This window comes from Physella acuta, unplaced genomic scaffold, assembly GCF_028476545.2.
Source record: "Physella acuta isolate Inbredline_101_S28 unplaced genomic scaffold, ASM2847654v3 ptg001809l, whole genome shotgun sequence".
NCBI lineage: Eukaryota > Metazoa > Mollusca > Gastropoda > Physidae > Physella > Physella acuta.
In genome coordinates this window covers 119,708-135,455 of record NW_026733319.1, presented here as the reverse complement: position 1 = coordinate 135,455, position 15,748 = coordinate 119,708, and the positions used below count along the sequence as shown (strand labels likewise).

Sequence of the window (15,748 nt, the reverse complement as noted above, 5' to 3'; positions counted from 1 at the left end):
TAAACAGCAAAAAAGGGTTGAAAAAAACTTTGGTTGTCATGAAAACCCTAAGAAACCTCCGCCTGGTAGGCATTGTTTAATAAAAAAAATAAAAAATTGGGCTTGTTAGTATTAAAAAACTGCGATCAGAGAAAAACAGTAAAACGTAACGAAAAGTAGATCACGAAAATACCCCATCTGTGTAATATTTAAAGTCGATTGTAAGCTTTGGGTGTGTCTGAGAATATTGAAAATACGCTTACCAAATACATGAGAAATGCAGCTTTCAAATTATGCCAAATATAATATGATGATGGATATAAAATAATTTCTTAGAGAGCTTATAATATTGAGAAAAATTATTATTTTTAATTAATAGGGTCATAAAAATGGTATTTTTATTACACACAAACAAACTTTTTCAATAATTCTATTATTTTCTTAATACAAACATTGACGACATATCCAAGTGCAAGAAACCCAACATGGCAAAAAAAAACAAGGAATTTGGTGATTTTGTAATGAGCATATTACCTCACCTAGACGTCAAACACACAAACTCATGACCTCACCTAGACGTCAAACACACACACTCATAACCTCACCTAGACGTCATACACACACACTCATCACCTAACCTAGACGTCAAGCACACACACTCATAACCTCACCTAGACGTCATACACACACACTCATGACCTCACCTAGACGTCAAACACACACACTCATCACCTAACCTAGACGGCAAAAACACAAACTCATGACCTCACCTAGACGTCAAACACACACACTCATCAACTAACCTAGACGGCAAAAACACAAACTCATGACCTCGCCTAGACGACCACCAAACCCGAAATATGTGTGGACAAAAAATCACACACATTGGGGATTGACACCAGTGGCGGAACTAGAAAAAAAACCCACCCTGCAATAAATAATTATAAGGCTAGCCTAGGAGATGGAGATTGCTCGCCCAGGACAGGGTGGAATGGCGGAGAATCGTTGCTGCCCTATACTCCACAGGGAGTGATGAGGATTAAGTAAGTAAGTAGCCTGTTAAAAGCATTTAAACAAGGGAATATGATAAATGTTATTGTTTCCCGTGTTTGTTTTATTCTTGTGTTTTTCTGCATTTGTATTAATAATTTTGAACAATTTTCTTTTAACATTTATGCAATTCTTTAGTATACTTTGAATTAATAATTATTAAGAGTTGACATTGCTTTTAACTTTGCTTTGTACAAAACTATCAAAATGAGCTTTATTTGCACCACTTTAAATAGTGGCGATAAGTCATGGTATAGGTTTGAAGGTTTGCCTATACCTCAAATTCTTTCTTTATTTTCTTTTTTTTTGTCTATGCAGTAGTGTGTGTTAGTTAATGTAGAACAATCGCTGCTGTAGTAGATCATTTATAATTTATAGAAATATTAGTCTATCGAGGTGCGAAATAAACATTATTTGTTGTTTTTGCCCCCCCCCCCCCCACCAAACGGAAGGCATTTTTTTAAATCCCGCCACTGAAATTAAGTGATGTAGTTATTTTACTTATGAAATCTAATAAAATAAATGTAAACCTGTCAGAATAGGTCGTGATTATTTTAAAACAACATATAATTTAATTTTTAACACATTATTTACTAGCTCCAACAGGGCGTGCATCCAGGTACCATTATATTTTATTGCTAACACACATATTCTCAAATTATCTGACGACCAGACAAAACATAAAAAAACTAATTGTTTATTGATTATTAAAAGTAATTAGTCACGTACGTCCCTGTAATGAGTAGATGTCTTAGTGTTAGCACTTGATTTTCAAAATTCAATTAAGAAATTAACGATGTTTTGTGTGTTTGTGACAATTGAGAATCACACTGCATTGCAGTAGGACTAGGTCCGAATGACCCATGACGTCGATTGATGTTCATTGAACTCGTATTTTGAAGCTCACCCTATGAGGCATTATTTTGTTTTCAATGTTTTCGTTAAATTGTTGCAGGGGCAGAACTACCATACTGCCAGACCCCGCAATGCGCTTTGGGAGGAGGGGAGGTGGTGGTTTAGACCAGTGGTTCCCAACCTTTTTCGAATGGCGACCCCCTTTTATAAAAAGTAAGTGACCCGCGACCCCCCCCCCCCCCCCCATAGAATTAAAAAGCCGAAATTATTATGGAAATTAATAAGCACTAAAATAAGATTTTCTAGTAGACTTTCAATATAAACTACTCTTGATAACAGTTTTAATAGCATGAGTAAAATTGCATACTATTTATTAAACCTTAGTGGTTAAGTTTTTAATCTAAAAAAAAATTTGTTAACGCCAACCTATGTCATTATAAGTATCTTAATTTTGTTTTTAATCGAAGAATAGTGTTGAAAATATATTATCGAAAAGTCAATCAATTTTACGTTTGGGTATGAATGATGAATACTACACCAAAATTGTGTCTGCAGTTTTTCATCTTACTCGGAATCATTCTGCAAATCAAAGAATTCATCTTGTAATTTATCGGGAATGCTGGCAACATCAAGGGAAGAAGAGAATGGGTAATGCGTAAATGCAGATTCTTCTTTTTTCAGCTCAGAGAAATAACAATGGAGTTCGTTTTTAAGAGATTCAAGATGCCCACAAATTGCATCTTTCAAAATTTTAATTAGATCTATCTCACAATCAAATTCATCTACCACACTGCAGAGTTTCTCAAATTTACAATATTTCCAAGATTTATTTTCTTTACCGATTTTGCAGCTTTGATAAAAATGACCCGAGATTATCATGGAAAGTTATAATATTCGTTAATTTTCCCTAAAGCTTCAGGTTAAGCTTATCTTGATGTTCGAACACATCTGCTAGGTATGATACTCTCTCCAACCACTCTATGTCGTTTTAAGTATACCAAAAAGTCTTGTTTCCTTTGCACTTCCAAGAACAATTTGATTTCAGATTTTAATTCAAAAACACAATTTACAACATTTCGTTTGACAGCCAGCGTACTGTAGTGTAGATGAGCAGAACCTCGTGATCTATATTAATGTTTTTGCTCCGTTCTTTGAAGGCTCCACTCCAGATTTTATATAATTTACGACTTATACTAGCAATGGACTCTTGATGTCGATTGGTTAGGGCAGTGGTTAGGGAGCTAAATCTTTTCTGTTTTCTGAAAGCCCGATTTTGAGCTAAACATAGATGGCGCACCATCCGTACAAACCCCCACATCCGTTCTAACCCATTTTAATCATCCAGTTTCAAAAAGGTATATATTTTCTCCATGCTATTTTCACAAAAGAGCAACTCTTCTTTGCTATCATCCGCATGAATATAGACACAGACCAGCAACTGCGAACACGAACTCACGTCTGTTGATTTATCAACTTGAAAAGAAAACAATGGTGAAAGCTTAATTTCAATAAAAATGTGTTGTTTAACATTTACGTACATGCAGCGTTTGATGAGATTTTCTCCTATTGTTTTTTTTTTGTTTTTTGCTTGGCATTTTCTATCGCGACTTCATTTAATGCTTGCACTAATGCTGGTGAAAACTTCCTGTTCGATCAAGTCTCTGGCGTTTGCAACTAGCTTCTTACCGACGAAAGAACTCCATATATTTTAGTTTTAGTTTTGAAGATTTCATAGATTCGTGACTGAGAACAACTTTGTACAGTGCGCTTTGTTTCTTCTCTTTTACATTTCCAGTGATGTTTATGAATCCGAATTTCAATAATTCTTCTAAATATTTATGGTTAATTTCAAATTACTAAGGTTTAGTATACCAGTTGGCGACCCCCCAGAAAGACCTTCGCGACCCCCAGGTTGGGAACCCGTGGTTTAGACGGATAGGGGTTCAAAAATAGTCGCCAACTATTTTCTAAAAAACTCGTGGTGGATGTTAAATTTGCTTTTTTTTTCCGTTTTCAGTGAAAGGCTCGCTGTCATCTAAATCATTCTTTGAAAAAAAAACAAAGTCCACAGCTCGAAAGGCCATAGTTAGTCAATTTTTATGACGTACGGTTTGTTGCGTCAGGGGCTCGATAACGATTTGAAAAATGTATGTAAAAATGTATTACATTTTTACAATGTTAAACAAACTGTAATTTTAAGAGAACTACTGTGCTTCACAAATAATTCAAAAGAATATAAATTTAGTATCAATTATTTAAGTTTTATGTACTTATACTTGTTTTCGTTTTTACAACGATTAGTACCAGAATGTTTTTTTTTTAACTTTCTACATTTACATTATCTCCCCTGAGTTTTGATACTGTAACGGCGAGTCGGCTACCAACATAAAAGTCGGCTCTATTGATGCCCGCTATTGATGCCCGCTATTGATGCCCGCTATTGATGCCTGCTATTGATGCCCGCTATTGATGCCCGCTATTGATGCCTGCTATTGATGCCCGCTATTGATGCCCGCTATTGATGCCCGCTATTGATGCCCGCTACTGATGCCCGCTATTGATGCCCGCTATTGATGCCTGCTGCTGATGCCCGCTACTGATGCCCGCTACTGATGCCCGCTATTGATGCCCGCTATTGATGCCCGCTATTGATGCCTGCTATTGATGCTCGCTATTGATGCCCGCTATTGATGCCCGCTATTGATGCCCGCTATTGATGCCCGCTATTGATGCCCGCTACTGATGCCCGCTATTGATGCCCGCTGCTGATGCCCGCTACTGATGCCCGCTATTGATGCCCGCTATTGATGCCTGCTATTGATGCCCGCTATTGATGCCCGCTACTGATGCCCGCTATTGATGCCCGCTGCTGATGCCCGCTACTGATGCCCGCTATTGATGCCCGCTACTGATGCCCGCTATTGATGCCTGCTATTGATGCCCGCTGCTGATGCCCGCTACTGATGCCCGCTATTGGTGCCCGCTATTGATGCCGGCTATTGATGCCCGCTACTCATGACCGCTATTGATGCCCGCTATTGATGCCCGCTGCTGATGCCCGCTATTGATGCCTGCTACTGATGCCCACTACTGATGCCCGCTACTGATGCCTGCTATTGATGCCCGCTATTGATGCCCGCTATTGATGCCCGCTATTGATGCCCGCTATTGATGCCCGCTATTTATGCCGGCGTACATAGGCTTTGTTGTCCGCTTCTTTCTACTTTCTGCCCCAGCCCCACCCCCACCTCTTATCATCACAAGCAACAAAACGATAGGCATAAATGAATTGTTTATCAATTAGACTACCAAACATTCCCAACTTCGGCAAATCTTGTCAGCGGATCTACGACAAATTCCCGAAAGAAATTTGCCCGAATGCCGTTTTCCCGAAGGCCGTTTTCCCGCATGGACACTTGCCCGAATGCGAAAACGCATTATTAGACCCCAGTGAGACAAATGCCCGAATGGAACCGTGCTCGAATGCGACGATAAAACTTTTATTGAACTTGGGGCTATGAAGAGTTTAGAGTCACACACTGACTTTACGTGCATTAAGAATTTTAAAATTTATTTTTATCTATGATTTATATCGAATTGTTAATTCAAAACAATTCGACTGTTCAATTATTACGTTGATGACCCCCATCCCTTATAATTTTTTAAGTATTACATAAACTTGACATATTTATTACTACGAGAACAGATATATTTTAATCAAATGTAAAGATAATTCGGGGGTGAAAACAAAACGGCAAGTGGGCCACTAGGTATATTTGACTAAGTTTTTTTTATTGATTTTGTAAATTCTACATAACTTTATGCTTTTTGTAACAAAAATATTCGTTGCCTTTTTGTAAAAAGTCGAAATGAAGGGGGCGTTTTTATCGGGAGCCAAATGACGGCGTCAATTTTTCGCTAATCCTTTTCTTGGGTAGACTTGATTGACTTCTTTTGCTGAGACCTTTGTGTCGGGGCTGTTTTGACGCCGCACGAAAATATTCATTATAGAAAAGAAAGAGTTATATATTCAACTCGTATTTTCTCATATTTCCACGGCTTTATTAAAAATTCTAAAAATATTAAGTGACACTAGATATTTGCGTCGTTTAGACAAATAGCTAAAATAATAGTACAACATACAATATTATGTTCGTCAGAGTATTTATAATTTAAAGTTGTTGGCCAGATGAGGGCCGCAGGACGAACTAGATAGAACACACATAAAAATAGTATTATATATCGATGAGTCCAATTAAGACTCACGTCATTTGTTTCAGCGCTGTATGACTACATCCATGGGGACTCTAAAAATGTCTGCTGGTGCTTTTGTTCTAGTGTTGGCTGTCAACTTCTTTTTGTGTTCTGGTAAGTTTGTGAATTTCTTCACTTGATTTAACTTCATAAATTAGTATTTTAATTTATTTTTAGAACTAAACAAGTATTCGCAAATACCTTTACTCCTCTTTTAAACATAAAACCATTTCACACCTGATAATCTAGCACTGCCGGGTTAAAGAAGATTGAGACTAAACAGCTCGTTTTTTTCGTTTTTTGTTTTTTTACACAATATTACATTGTCACAAAGGGAATCCACTGCGTAATTCACCGGTATGCCCTCACAAGGAGGACTCTTCCGACTCTATTGTCTGTCAACAGGAAATTTTGTGAATCGTGTTTTTAATTTACACCAGTATAAATGTCAAGTATATTTTACAAATAATACAGGAGACACGACAATGCTAGAGAAAAGAACAACGTCTTATGAAAGAGAGAAAATCAAGAAATCTGTTTTGTTGCTGAATTTAAAAGCTGAAACTTTGAACTACGTGAAAACTGTGGACACAATGGCTGACTTTCTGAAATCGTTTGAAGACCCATGAAAACTAAAAGGTGCAGACTTGTCAATGTCCTTACAGATGTCACATTCTGGTAGAGATGGGTACAGTGACGATACGGCTCAGATTCCATCACCTACAGAGTTAAACAACAGTAACCTCATAGAACACATGCAAACAGTGAATGACAAACTTAGAGCAATTGACGTAAAGCTCAACGAGACCATCACAAGGAACAACCAAACAAACCGAATGATAGAAGCTTTAAACACAACTATTCAAGAGATGAAAAACGACTACGACGTCAATCATGAGTTGTCACGGATGACACTGCTGGTAATTGTTTTATTTCGACATAAATTATATTAAATGAATTAGCACTGTTAAGTGTTTAATGCAGAATTATATCAACCAATATTATATTTTTATAATAGTGCAAAAAGAACGACAAAACTGATGTACCAGAACGAACGACCGTCAGACTTGGTCTAGACAAATTGGCTTTGTGCGACACAAAAACTGACGGTGGAGGTTGGATCATTATTCAGGTTGGTAAATTTAATGCGTTAAATTGTTTTTGAAAATTTTTATCTTGTGTTAAAATAGTTTATCAATATCTTGTAAAATATCGTATTTCAGAGACGTGTTTTGGGTGATGTGAATTTTACGAGAGATTGGGACGCCTATAAAAACGGATTTGGTTCATTGTGTGACCTACTTAGGTCGAGTCAGGTTCTATTTTTATTTTGACATTGTATAATTCCTTATATGGAGTTGTTGTGCAACAACCGGAAAATTTCCACTGACTTATTAAGGGGTCTAAGACATAGAAATTTTCCATTAAGATCTGATTGAATGATTCTGGTCAGATGACTATCCCAACCAATGGCTACATGAGTTGAGGATAATCTCCCCTGTTGCAGAAGTCTTTAATTGCCCCGCACTCTCGCAACACGAGGCAGTCTACAGGCAGTCTACAGGGCGATTTTACCTTGATCAGACCAGGCCGTCCATATTGTCCGGCTATAGACTCTGACCATTTGAACGTGAGAGAAATTAAGTCCTGTGTGTGCCTTGCTTTCTTAAGTTGATTTAGGCTTCTAGTATAATATTACTCGTCGCTGAGTTATTCCAGAAGCTATAGCAGTGTGTGTGGCCTGTAGTTATTTAGACAGTGTAGAAATCTGTGATAGTGTTTTTCCTACATTTTGTAAGTTGAGTTTTGATATTTTATACATTAAATATTTTAACTAGTTCAACCTTGTGTTTTGCCACAACTGTGTTCGCTGATTAAAGTTGTATGTAGATTGGATGAGTGTTAATTACAATAGTAACACTAGTTTACCCTAGACATAGAATTCGAGCCCTAGTGTGCCGTTGTGTTAGTGTTCATCCACTTAGGCCGTAAGGCATTTGCATATGATCCCGAAAAAAGAATCCGGGGACGTTCACCGTCTATTTGGCTGATAGATAGGGGACGTTACAAAGTGGGGGCTCGTCCGGGATTTAATCTGTCGTTCCAGTTGTTGGTCATATCAGTTAAATACTAAGGTTAGTTGGATTTAGTTGTTTTTATATCCAGTAGCGCAGTGTTCTTACAACGCGCGCAAGCATAGAATTATCTAGGTCAATTGTCAGACGTGCCACGTCCTAGATTGAAGAGGTCAAGTACACGGCCCAACGCACCGTGTTAAGTTAGTGAACCTAGGCTTGTTGTGATTTGAAAGTTAGTGTTATGGAGTCTTTTTTGGCTAATCCTACTTTTGAAGAGGTCGAGAAGTTGAGTAGAAAAGTTTTGGTTAGTGTTGTTAAGGAATTGAAATTGGATTATTCTGTTACGCAGAAGTCAGAGGTGTTGAGAGATAAAGTTGTTGTTCATTTTATTAATGAAGGGGTATTTGATGAAAGTTTGTTGGCGGATGTATTACTCCGCGAGGAGAAATCTCTAGAAGAGAGAGAGCTTTTATTAAAAGAAAAGGAGTTAGAGGCTAAAATTGCTTTAGATAAGAGGAGGTTGGAATTAGAGTTTGGTCAAGTTAGTGATGTCACTTCTCCGGTAGATCCAAAAAAGTTGTCGGTAGGGCAAGTGATTGCCAAATTTGGGAAATTAGTTCCTAAATTTGATGAAACAGATTTGGTCGTTTTCTTTAACTCATTTGAGAGTTTAGCGAAGACATGTGAATGGCCCGAAACTTCCATTACTGCTTTATTGAGTTCGGTCCTTACTGGGAAAGCTGCAAAAACATACCAGGCACTCTCTCACGACGTTCAAAATAACTATAGTTTGGTCAAGACTGCCATTTTGAAGGCCTACGCACTGACGCCCGAGGCCTATCGGACAAAATTCCGAACACTCCGCAAGTCACCCACTCAATCATATGTGGAATTTCTCTTTGAAAAGGAGAAAATATTCTCAAGGTGGCTACACTCTGAGGAAGTTTCTGAGTTTGAGAAACTCAGGTCACTTATCCTAAGGGAAGAATTCCTATCGTCCCTGCCTGAAGAGATACGACTACACATACTGGATAACAAGATAACTGACATCCAGAAGGCTGCTGAGTCGGCTGACACATATATGTTGGTGCATAAGAAACCACCAGTGTCAGGAAACCGCCTCAACCCTGTGCTTCCCCTTTTTGGCAGCAATCCTCCTGTTGGCCAACACGTGAAGGCATTACAGTCCAGAGAGAAACCAAGATCAACTCTCAATCGTCGAGCAGTATGCCAGTTCTGCAAAAGGCCTGGTCATCTTGTCAAGGACTGTTACAAACGTCGTCAATATAACAGAGAGGTGGTGCGTACTTCTGCGCACTATGCTCTACCCCCTCAAGCAGCCAGTTCAACTATGAACTCTAGAATTCTAAAGGACTCTAACCCTAAGTGTCCGCAAGAAGGTAGTCAAGTCTCCACACATTATGTGCAGTCACATTTTGACTGTTCTCGCCACCATCCAGTTTCTTCCGAGTCTACCGATCTCGAGGGATCGAGAAAAGTTGACTTTTCATCTTTTATTGCCGAAGCCATCATTAGCAAACCAGGTGATCCGTTGTCTCAGCGGAATATCACCGTCCTAAGAGACACAGGAGCGTCACAATCACTCCTTTTGAAAAGTTCAATGGACATTACACCTGAGACGAACACCGGAAGGATTTCCATTATCCAGGGAGTGGGGACAAAATCTACTGTAGTCCCTCTACACAAGTTTGCCCTGAAACATCATCTCGTCGAAGGTGAGGTCATTTTAGGTGTGATAGATAGTATTCCTGTCCCAGGAGTACACCTACTTCTAGGGAATGACCTTGCGGGAAGCAAAGTATACCCCTGTACGGTTTCAGACCCTTTGTCAACAGTTCCAGATAATGATAATGAACTGTATCCTGCATGCGCGGTGACAAGAAGCCAAACCAAACAATTGGCTGACATAACGTCTGAACCACACCTACCATCATCGTCAAGAAATTCGACTCCCAAATTGGAGTCTAAGCTTCCAGAAAACACAAGCCTGGGCTTACCCCTGAGGATATCTCAGGACGACATCATTAAAGCTCAACAAGTCGACGCAGAACTCAAAGCAACGGTCGAAAAATCTCTATCATCTGACGATGGAGAATATTTCTCCGAGAACGGCCTCTTCTTTCGTCGCGCTATACCAGTGATTGCCTCACCAGCCGAACCATGGTTGGGTAGAAACCAGCTGTGGGTCCCTCCACCTTATCGGCATGAAATACTTAAGCTGGCACATGACCATCCAATGTCAGCGCACCCAGGAGTCACTAAAACGACGGCGAAGATCAAAGAACTGTTCTTTTGGCCCAGAATGAGAAAAGATGTGTCGCGTTACTGCAGAAGTTGCTCGAACTGTCAGTTGGCCGGAAAGCCAAACCAGACAATTCCTAGGGCCCCTTTGAGTCCGATTCCTGTATTAGAAGAACCCTTTTCAAAAATCGTCATGGACTGTGTAGGTCCCTTGCCTAAAACCAAGGCGGGCAACGAGTACCTACTTACCTTTATGTGTTCAAGTACCCGTTTTCCCGAGGCGATTCCCTTACGGAACATTAAGGCAAAGACTGTAGTCAGAGCCATGACCCGGTTCTTCACTACCTTTGGATTACCTAGAATCGTGCAAACAGATCAAGGCAGCAACTTCACCAGTCACCATTTTCAGGAAGCACTAGCCAAGCTAGGCGTTACCCACATCACCAGCTCAGCCTACCACCCTCAGTCTCAAGGCGTACTTGAGAGGTTCCACCAAACCCTCAAAACCATGCTAAGAACGTTCGCTAACAGTAACACCCAATGGGATGAGACTGTTCCTTGGATTATTTTCGCCGCGAGGGACTGTGTCCAGGACTCTTTAGGCTACTCGCCTTTTCAACTTGTGTTTGGACATTCTGTCCGTGGCCCCCTGAAGCTGATACACGAACGTTGGACAGGTACCAGTGATCATCCTGTGGAAAACTTTGACGATTTTCACGTTCGACTGAAAGCCGTGTGCGAAATGGCTCACAAGAACTTAAGAAAGGCCCAAGTGAGAATGAAAGGACTGTATGATAAGAGTTCTTGTAAACGAACATTCAATCCAGGCGACAAAGTTCTTGTGCTAGTGCCTAATCTGAACAATGCGTTATCCTTGAGATATGGTGGACCCTTTACTGTGCATTCAAAATTAAGTGATTTGAACTATGTTGTCAATACGCCCGACAGAAGAAAGAAACAGACAGTGTATCATGTTAACTCACTGAAAAAGTATTATGATAATTGTAACAATTTTCATTCCACAGCTAAAATTACTTTACCTGTATGTTCAAATGTTTCTGATGATGTGATACATGATAAATTGAAACCCCCAAAATTGGTAAATTCTTCCTTTTTAGATAATTTGAATGTCCACCTTATGCATTTGTCCACAGAGGAAAGCCATAGATTGTCTCAGTTATTTGAGACATTTCCCTCTATTTTGGGGATGTCCCCAAAGAAGCGAAGGTTCCACCTCATGATGTAGACGTAGGTGACGCAAAACCCATTAAACAACACCCCTATAGAGTTAACCCGGAAAAAGCTGCTTTGATAAAGGATGAAATTGACTATATGCTCAAGAATGATATCATTGAGCCCAGTTTCAGCAACTGGAGTTCCCCATGTCTCCTAGTACCGAAAGACGGTGGATCTTTCAGGTTTGTGACCGACTTTAGGAAGGTGAATGCGCTCACCAAAGCTGATTCCTATCCATTACCTCGGATAGAGGACGTTATTGATAAAGTTGGTCAGGCTAAGATAATTTCCAAAATTGATTTACTTTCAGGATACTGGCAAATCCCCTTATCTGACCGTGCAAAAGAAATATCTGCTTTTGTAACCCCTAATGGTTTTTATAGATACAAACGTATGCCTTTTGGTATGCGCAATGCTGGTCAAACTTTCCAGAGGGTCATTAACTCTGTCATTGCTGACATAGACCAATGTGAGGCCTACATAGATGATATAGTTGTATTTTCTAATACTTTTGAAGAACATATTGTTCAGTTGACTAACCTTTTTAGAAAATTGTCTGAAGTGAATTTTACTGTAAACTTACATAAAAGTGATTTCTGTAAAGCTTCAATTACCTATTTGGGTTATCAAGTGGGAACGAACCAAGTTCGGCCCATTGAAGCTAAAGTAGATGCTATTGTAAGGTTACCACCTCCCAAAAATTGTAAAGAGATCAAAAAGTTCCTTGGGATGGCTGGTTACTATAGACGGTTCTGTCAAAACTTTTCAGCTATTGCTGAACCTCTTACTGCATTATTGAAAAAGGGTGTTGAGTTTAAATGGTCAGATAAATGTCAAGAAGTTTTTTTAACCATTAAGTCATTACTATCTAATGCTCCTGTTATGGCTGCGCCAGATTTCAGCAAGCCCTTTAAACTTGCCATTGATGCTAGCAACTTAGCCATTGGCTCAGTCCTATTTCAAGAAGACAACATGGGAATTGACCATCCCATTGCCTTTTTTTCCAGGAAGTTAAATGAAAACCAAAAGAATTATTCTACTATTGAAAAAGAGGCTTTAGCTTTGGTTTTGTCATTACAACATTTTGAAGTCTATGTCTCTTCTTCAACCAATCCAGTCAGAGTGTTTTCTGACCATGATCCCCTGAAATTTACCTCTAAGTTAGGACAGACAAATCAAAGAATATTGAGGTGGTGCTTATATTTCCAAAATTTTAATCTGGAAATTTCACACATTAAGGGTAGTGATAATGTTGTGGCTGATTGTTTGTCAAGGATGTAAAATCTTATTGCACACATTAATCATGTGACATGTTTTGTGGTTCATTAAGACCACACACAAGTGTTGTGTTTTAACATGGAAATGAGTGGTATGATTTTTGATTTTTTACAAAATTCCAATTCTATTGAATATTTTGTTTATTTCCAGGTGAACCTTAATTAAAGGTGGTTTTTGATTCTATGTAATCTTTTATAATAATATGTCTCTTATGACTCAATTGATATTGTAGCTAGTCATTGAAATAAAGGTCTTACCCTGGCGGGTTTACCACTTTTAATATCCTCATGGAAAAATTGTAATACCCTTTTTTGAGGGATTTTGATGTATAATTACTTTTTGAAGGGTTACTTCCCTTTTACCAATTGTAAAAGTTGGAGTTACTTCCCTTTTATGTTCAGGGATATTTTCATCTGGTATTATGATTTTGATTGCCTACATTTGTAAAACATTTTTTTTATTTCATTGCCAGATTGGTTCCTTATGTATGTTTTTGTGGAACCTATCTGTCACTTCCAAAAAGGGAGGGGATGTGACCTACTTAGGTCGAGTCAGGTTCTATTTTTATTTTGACATTGTATAATTCCTTATATGGAGTGATTGTGCAACAACCGGAAAATTTCCACTGACTTATTAAGGGGTCTAAGACATAGAAATTTTCCATTAAGATCTGATTGAATGATTCTGGTCAGATGACTATCCCAACCAATGGCTACATGAGTTGAGGATAATCTCCCCTGTTGCAGAAGTCTTTAATTGCCCCGCACTCTCGCAACACGAGGCAGTCTACAGGCAGTCTACAGGGCGATTTTACCTTGATCAGACCAGGCCGTCCATATTGTCCGGCTATAGACTCTGACCATTTGAACGTGAGAGAAATTAAGTCCTGTGTGTGCCTTGCTTTCTTAAGTTGATTTAGGCTTCTAGTATAATATTACTCGTCGCTGAGTTATTCCAGAAGCTATAGCAGTGTGTGTGGCCTGTAGTTATTTAGACAGTGTAGAAATCTGTGATAGTGTTTTTCCTACATTTTGTAAGTTGAGTTTTGATATTTTATACATTAAATATTTTAACTAGTTCAACCTTGTGTTTTGCCACAACTGTGTTCGCTGATTAAAGTTGTATGTAGATTGGATGAGTGTTAATTACAATAGTAACACTAGTTTACCCTAGACATAGAATTCGAGCCCTAGTGTGCCGTTGTGTTAGTGTTCATCCACTTAGGCCGTAAGGCATTTGCATATGATCCCGAAAAAAGAATCCGGGGACGTTCACCGTCTATTTGGCTGATAGATAGGGGACGTTACAATTGGTTGGAGATTTCTGGCTTGGGAATGACTGGATCTCTAACCTAACTTTGATGGTGAGCTTAAAAAAACATAATCTGTACATACAGGCTTAAGCTATATTTAAAAAGTTAAATATGTCACATGTGTTATACTTTCCAGGGATACAATGAACTGAGAATCGACATGACTCAAAAAGGTAAAAAGTACTACGCCCATTACGATCATTTCAAGGTAGACAACGAAGCAGCGTCGTATAAAATATCCTTCTCGTCATTCAGTGGAAATGTTTACGACAAACTAAGAGTTCATCATGGTATGAAGTTTTCTACCATCGACAGGGACAATGATATATACAGCGGAGATTGTGCTCGACAGAATAAAGGTGGTTGGTGGTATTATGCCTGTAAAGATGTAGATTTAAATGGTGTTTGGGGTACAACACACACTTCTACAGGAATATTCTGGGTTGATTTATCAAGTGATGGACATATCGCAGACTCAGTTGAGATGAAAGTACGTCAAGTGTAAACAATGTATCTGAAGATATTTTAAATATAGCTATAGCTTTAAGTTGGTGTAACAGAACTATTTTTATTAGACACATCTATTCACTCCACTGTTCTTCTTAAAGTGTGAAGCTACTATGTTCTGTAACTGAAGATTTCAAAGTAACACATGAGTTTTTGTGTGTTCATTTTTATAACGACAAAAAACAGCATCTGAATTACTGACGGTTACAGTTGAGAAATATATACAATAGTACAGTCAAATAGTGTATTGTCTATTATTTCTACAATAAAAAACGTTTTGCAACTGTCTCGATGGTTTCATTTTTGTTGCATAAAGTATTGCTTCACCTTTTTAAAATTCATATTACCTAATTGCTTTATTAGAAGCTCATCCATAAACGTAACACTTCTGTATGGAGGGGTTTGATCGAGGCATCTAGCGTTAGACTAGACGACGGGAAAAGGTTGAGAAGGTTTGAAGACACACATGCAAGATTTCCCAAACACAGGTATATACAAGTTATTGAACACACTATAGCACAGAGTAGCAAAATACAGAAAGAAGATAACAAGTTTAAATGAGTAAAACTCGACATTTAAACACAACCACGGTAAGACGCGATGAGTATACACCAAAGGTATGATGAAAACAGAAAAACACCAACAGTATGAAGAAAACAGAATTACCCCAACGGTATGAAAAAAAGCGTGGGTCACTTTAGTATCTATTGGATACCTATACTAATATTTAGGAAGAGACCCACGCTTTTCGTTTTAGTTATTTAAATATTAGTGTATAAATTATTTTCTACTTGTTAGTGCATTGTTACATAAAAGCTTGTTATTAAAAAGTTTTTTATAAAAAAAATATTTAGTGCTTTACATGTTTTATTTACACTAGAGTTGCATGACTAAAAACCACTGCGCACTTATTGAACGTAATGACGCCCTCTGACAA

At 38.5% G+C, this 15,748-nt stretch overlaps 1 protein-coding gene across 1 annotated transcript; it reads left to right on the top strand.

Annotated features, from left to right (window-relative positions):
* Positions 1-6,163: 6,163 nt before the first annotated feature.
* On the top strand, positions 6,164-14,809 carry LOC131930602 (ficolin-1-like). Its single transcript, XM_059287166.1, has 6 exons — positions 6,164-6,252; positions 6,613-7,058; positions 7,157-7,270; positions 7,362-7,430; positions 14,305-14,355; positions 14,441-14,809. Exons 2-6 carry the CDS (start codon positions 6,792-6,794, stop codon positions 14,807-14,809), a joined length of 870 nt encoding a protein of 289 aa, XP_059143149.1. The 5' UTR covers positions 6,164-6,252; positions 6,613-6,791.
* Positions 14,810-15,748: the final 939 nt, after the last annotated feature.